At 43.8% G+C, this 6,809-nt stretch overlaps 1 protein-coding gene across 2 annotated transcripts in view; it reads left to right on the top strand.

Annotated features, from left to right (window-relative positions):
• Positions 1 to 462: 462 nt before the first annotated feature.
• The window catches only part of LOC132398315 (palmitoyltransferase ZDHHC17), a 145,531-nt gene continuing 139,184 nt past the window's right edge, over positions 463 to 6,809 (top strand). The window contains exon 1 of one of the 2 annotated variants that reach the window (XM_059977550.1): positions 463 to 5,887. In XM_059977550.1, coding sequence (XP_059833533.1) covers positions 5,822 to 5,887 — 66 coding nt within the window. In that variant the 5' untranslated portion in view covers positions 463 to 5,821. The remainder of the gene's footprint in view (positions 5,888 to 6,809) is intronic. The other variant, XM_059977552.1, reaches the window with a different exon arrangement.

The following is a 6,809-nucleotide window of genomic DNA, read 5'->3' as shown; positions in this document are numbered from 1 at the left end:
TCATGCCTGTAGTCTGACTGTTAATTTAATCAATGTCTCTGCTATTCTTCTCTTTAATTGGCCCGGCCCTTACTTCTCTTGCCTTTGGTATTAGTTTTAATTGGATTAATTTTATGGTACTTTATCAAATATCCACAATAGTTTTCAGATATAATTAACATAGTTCTTGCAAGCCCCACTTTCTTTCCCCACACAATATGTGCAGCTATTCTCAAGGACAAATATCATTTGCTTCTGTTTTCACTCTGAACCCTTGTGCTTAACTGTTAGTTTTGCCAATCCCAACTTCTCCTAGTTCCCTCCTGTACGATTGTAAGGCATCAAAACAGAATAAGGCCATTTGGCCCATCAGATAACTTTACTCATAACCTATAGACACACTTTCAAGGACTCTAGATTAAGGATTCAAGATTCAACTCATGTCCTTAGTATTATTTATTTTTTATTATTATTTATTTGCATGATTTGTTGTCTTTTGCACACAGGTTGTATGTCTGTCTGTTTGGGTACAGTTTTTCATAAATTCTATTGTATTTCTTTAATTTCCTATAAATGCCTGCAAGAAAATGAATCTCAAGGTAGGATACGGTGACATATATATATAGTTTGATAATAACTTTACTTTGAACTTTGATTCAATCATTTGATTCAGCTATTCAATCATGGCTGATTTATTATTTCCCCCTCAACCTCATTCTCCTGCCTCTTTCCCGTAACCTTTTATAATGAAGAACCTATCAATCTCTGCTTTAAATATACCCAATGACATGGTCTCTGTGGCCTTCTGTGGCAATAAATTCCATAGATTCACCACTCTCTGGCTAAATAAAATTTCTTCTCATCTCAGTTATAAAGAGATATCCTTTTATTCTGAGGCCCTTTGGTATTGACTCTCCCATGACTAGAAACAGCCTCCCTCTGTCCATATTATACAGGCCTGTCAATATTTGGTAGGGACAAACATGTGTCCAGACCACCACCAAGAATATATCAACAAAGGCTGAGCCTAAAGAAGGTGTCATCCATCACTAAGGACCCTCACCATCCAGGACATGCCTTCTTCTCATACTACCATTGCACGTGAAGACACACGTGCAATGATTCAGGAACAGCTTCTTCCCCTCCACCCTCAGATTTCTGAATGGACGATGAATCCATGTGCACTACCTCACTATTTTCTTTTTTTTTGCTCTCCTTTTGCACTACGTATTTAATTTTAGCCCCCGCTCTGCTCACTTTCCACCCATGACAGTGTGGCTGAGTACAAGTCCAACACCATATTCAAGTTTGTTGACAACATCACTGTTGTGGGCTGTTTCAAAGGTGGTGATGAATCAGCATACTGGTACAGGAGGGAGACTGAAAACTTGGCTCAGTGGTGCAATAACAACAACCTCTCACTCAATGTCAGTAAGACCAAGGAACTGATTACAGACTTCAGGAGAGGGAAACCAGAGGTCCATGAGCCAGTCCTCATTGGAGGATCAGAGATGGAGAGAGTCAGTAACTTTAGATATCTGGGTGTCACTATCTCAAGAGGATCTGTCCTGGACCCATCATACAAATATAACTGCAAAGAAAGCACAACATCACCTTTACTTCCTCGGGAGTCTGCGGAGATTCGGCATGTCATTAAAAACCTTGGTAAACTTCTATAGATGTGTGGTGGAAAGTGTGCTGACTAGCTGCATTATGGCCTGGTCTGGGAACAGCAATGCCTTTAAACAGAAAATCCTACAACAGGTAGTCAATTTGGCCCAGTACATCATAGGTAAAACACTCCCAACCATTGAGCACATCTACATGAAACACTGCTGTAGAAAAGCAGCATCCATCATCAAAGATCCACACCACCCAGGCCATGCTCTTTTCTCTCTGCTGCTGTCAGGTAGAAGGCACAGGAGCTTCAAGACTCCACCGCCAGATTTAAGAGAAGTTACTACCCCTCAACCATCAGGCTCTTGGACAGAAAGAGGGTAACTACACTCATTTAAGGACTCTGTTATACAGTTATTTCATGCTCATTATTTATTATCTGCAGTTGTTTACACCTTACAGATCCTTTTTACAGTTACTATTCCATAGGTTTGTTAACATTCCTGCAGAAAAAAGAATCTCAGGATTGTATGTGGTAACATGTATATACTCTGATAATGAATTCTACTTTGATACCTTGAACTTTTTAACTTTAAAAAATATATATATTTCTTATTGTAATTGATAGTTTTTTATTATTGCTCTGTACTGCTGGCACAAAACAACACATTTCATGACATATACCTGTGATATTACCCTGATTCTGATTTTGCCCTTCTGGTGAAGAAACTCCCACAATATTGTTAGGGACGGAGTTCATAGATTTTGACTCAGTGATAATGAAGGTGTGATAATAACTTTTAATTAAGTTGTGACCGGGGAGGTAGAGTGAAAAACAGGGAGGATGTTTTAAAGATTAAAGATAAGCTTTATTTGTTTATTTAATGAAACAGCACAGAATAGGCCCTTCGAGTCAGGGCCTCCAGCAACCTTCAACCCTGAATAATCCTAACCTAACCATGGGACAATTTACAAAGACTAATTAACCTACCCTATATGTCTTTGGACTGTGGGAGAAAAGCGTATCAGCCCGGGAAAAGCCACGCATTCCACGGGGAGATCGTGCAGAGACTCCTTGAGAAATGCACCAAATTGAACTCCAAATACCCCGAGCTGTAAAGTGTTGTGCTAACCGCTATGTGACTGCGGCGTCCGAAAAATTGTCACGTGTACATCAAAACACAGAGTGAAATGCTGCAGAGGGAAGTAGTCTCAGCCAGCTCCAACACAGGCTCAACCCTCCCCACCATCGAAGACATTTTCAAAAGGTGATGCCTCAAGAAGGCAGCATTCATCATGAAGGACCCTCACCACCCAGGACCTGCTCTCTTCTCATTGCTACCATCAGGGAGAAGGTAACAGGAGTCTGAAGGCACACACTGAACATTTTATGAAGAGCTTCTTTCCCTCTGCCATCGGATTTCTGAACAGTCTATAAACTCTTGAACACTACCTCACTATTCCCCTTTTGCATTATTTATTTATTTTGAAACCTATCATAAATGTTTATGTCAAACACGAGGAAATCTGCAGATGCTGGAAATTCAAGCAACACACTCAAAATGCTGGTGGAACGCAGCAGGCCAGGCAGCATCTATAGGGAGAAGCGCTGTCGACGTTTTGTGTGTGTTGCATAAAGGTTTATGTGCTGTGCTGCTGCTGCAAAACAACAAATTTCACATCAAATTTACTTAGAGATACAGCTTGGTAGCAGGCCCGTATGGCCCAACAAGCCCGCACTGTCCAAGTACACCCGTGTAACAAATTACTCTACTAACCAGTATGTTTTTGGAATGGTGACAGGGAGAACATCTGTAATTGTGAACTGCCCTGTGATTGGGCTCGGGTTAAACTGGTGGGTTGCCAGGCAGCGTGGATCAAAAGGCCAGAAGGGCCTTGTCTGTGCTGCATCTCTAAATAAAATTTAAAAAATCAGACGGTAATGGAACGAGTCAGAATGCTCTCAACTGTACAGTTGAAATTTGGAAGAGTCTTTGGTGACATTCCAAATTTCTTCAGACTCCTTATGAAATATAGACACTGGTATGCCTTCTTTGAACTCAGCCAGCTCCTTCACGGGCACAGCCATCCTTGAGGCCATCTGCAGATGTCTCAAGATGTGGCATCCATCATTGAAGTTCCTCACCACCCAGGACATGCCCTCTTCTCATTGCTACCATCAGAGCAGGTACAGGAGCCTGAAGACAGACAAGACTCACACACACACACACGATGTATTCCCTTAGAGTACAGTTAAGCAATCATCAAGAAATGGAAAGAATATGCCACAGCTGTAAATCTGCCTCGAGCAGGTCATCCTCAAAAACTGAGTGACCGTGCAAGAAGCGGACTAGTGAGGGAGGCCACCAAGAGACCTATGACAACTCTGGATGAGTTATAAGTGGCTGAGATGGGAGATGGGAGAGACTGCACATACAACAATGTTGCCCAGATGCTTCACCAATCACAGCTTTATGCGAGAGTGGCAAAGAGAAAGCTACTATTGAAAAAAGCTCGCATGGAATCTCGGCTAGATTTCCAGAAGGCATGTGGAGACTCTGAAGTCAGCTGGAAGAAGGTTTTATGGTCTGATGAAACCAAAAACAAGCTTTTTAGCCATCAGACTAAACACTACATTTGGTGTAAGCCAAACACCGCACATAATCAAAAACACACCATCTCTACTGTGAAGGATGGTGGTGGCTGCATCATGCTGTGGGGATGCTTCATTGCAACAGGCCCTGGAAGGTTTGTGAAGGTAGAGGGTAAAATGAATGCAGAAAATACAGGGAAATCCTGGAGCAAAACCCGATGCAGTCTGCAAGAGAACTGAGACTTCAGAGAAGATTTGTTTTCCAGCAAGACAATGACCTAAGCATAATGCCAAAGCTGCACAGGAATGGCTTAAACACAACAAAGTTAATGTCCTGGTGCAGCCAAGACAGATAATTTGTGGCTGGATGTGAAAAGGTCTGTTCATTCATGATCCCCATGCAATCTGACAGAGCTTGAGCAGTTTTGTAAAAAGAATGGGGAAAAATTGCAGTGTGGACATATCCACACAGACTCAAGGCTGTAATTGCTGCCAAAGGTGCATCTACTAAATACCGACTAGAGGGGGTGAATACTTAGGTAATCAATTATTTTGTGTTTAATAATTGTAGTAAGTTTGACCAATTTGTAGAAATTTGTATTCACTTTGACAGACAGGAATCTCTTCTGTTTATCAGTATCAAAAACACCAAATTAAATCCACCATGATTCAATGTTATAAAATAATAAAACATGAAAAATTACAGGGGGGTGTTATAGGCACTGTACAATCTTGAAACTCATTTTCTTGTAGGCATATGTACTAAATCCTCATGAGAATAACTATAATAGAATCAATGAAAGGCCACACCAATCTGAGCGTTCAATCAGTGTGCAAAAGTCAAACTGTGCTAATACAAAAGGAAGAAATAATAATAAACAAATAAACGACAAATATCGAGAACGAGATGAAATGTCGTTGAGTGAGTCCATAGGTTGTGGGAACAGTTTAGTGATGAGCAAGTGAAATTATCCCCGCTGGTTCAAGGGCTTGATAGCTGGGGTGAAATAACTGTTCCTGAACTTGGTGGTGTGAGTCCTGACGCTCCTGTACCTTCCCTATGGCAGCAATATCCTGTATAGATGCACTCAGTGGCGGGGAAGGCTTTACCCTTGATGGACTGGGCCATATCCACTACTTTTTGTAGGATTTTCCGGTCAAGGGCATTGGTGTTTCCATACCAGTATGTGATGCAGCCAATCGATATACTCTCCACCACACATCTGCAAACCATTTTGCTGAATCTTTACAAATTTCCAAGGAAGTAGAGGCGACGCTGCATTTTCTTCGTAATTGTACTTACGTGCTGGGCCCAGGACAGGTCTTCTTAAATGATAACATCGAGGAATTTAAAGTTACTGACTCTCTACTTGTATTGTTTTACCTTGTTCTACCTCGATGACAGTTATACAAGACATTGGGCCGTGCACCGTGCAATGTTTGGATCGACATGCGGTAATCAGTCATTGACAAAGAACTTCACACGCACCGGGGAGACAACTCGGTCCATCGCCCTGGTGGAGATCGATTAGTCGGCCTCCAGCGATCAAGCCGCTCTTTGCAATCGATAGGTAGAGCCTGGCGTGGGGCAGCGGTGACTGCGTTTCCCAGAATGCAGCAGGACGCCTGAGGATGGCGGACCGTCACCTGGAGGAGTTGGAGAAGGAGGCGGCCTGTGGCCCGCTGCTGCACCCTGAGGTGAGAGAGCATGTGATGCGCCGGCCCTTAGCTCCGTCCGAGAGATCCATGCGTTGGGGGTGAGAGGGAGGTCCTCAACCCCGATGTCTTCCCCGCCCTTCCCGCGCTCTCTCCGTCCCGTTATTGGGCAACCCCAGCTTCCTGGCCTGAGTGAGGCGAAGCGGAGTCTCAACCTCGGCGCCCGGGGAGCGTGTCGCCGATCCGTCAGTCGCTATGGATGGTCTAGGGGTAGCGGGCCCCTCCCCTTGCTATTGAGCCTCTTGTTGGAGTTCCTTTCCCTCCCCCCGTACCTCAATTCTATTCCCTGCAGTCTCGTTAACCTTTTTCTCCCTCCCCTGCAAACCCATTAACCAACCCCCTCCCTCCCTTGCAATCATGTTAACCCCTACCCCTTCCTCCCAAATCCCTCACCTCCCAGTCTTCTCAGTTCCCTCCTCTCTCCTCCAATCCCTTACTTTCTCCGCCTCCAATCTCCTACCCTCCCACCATTCTCTCTCCTCAATCCCTATCTCCATCAACCCCTTCACCTCCCCAATTACCATCCTCTCATTCCCCCACCTTTTACCCCCTCTTTCCCTTGAACCCCTCCCACAATTCTCTCTCCCCAGGCCCCTACCTCCCTTACACTCTCCCTCCCCACAACCACAACCACAAACTTCCCTGGGTGATTTTTTCCTGAGTCTATCCCCATAACTTCCCTCTCTTGCCGTCCTAATCTTCCTTTTGTGCTTCCCATGGAACATTTGGACCTGGATGACCCGTGTTGCTGAGTCTGTACATTATTTTGAGATAGCATTTTACTTTGTGCGCCTCAACAGCTGCCAGGTCCTCTTCACCAGATCTGCAACATAATTTTTAAAATCTTGGTTGTATATTTCACATTGTCCATTCAAAGTTTCAGTTGCTATGAGCCAGTTGCTGA

Source organism: Hypanus sabinus, chromosome 8 (genome assembly GCF_030144855.1).
Source record: "Hypanus sabinus isolate sHypSab1 chromosome 8, sHypSab1.hap1, whole genome shotgun sequence".
In the NCBI taxonomy this organism is placed as follows: domain Eukaryota; kingdom Metazoa; phylum Chordata; class Chondrichthyes; order Myliobatiformes; family Dasyatidae; genus Hypanus; species Hypanus sabinus.
Note: the sequence above shows the minus strand (reverse complement) of the source record. Positions and strands in the feature narration are given on the sequence as shown.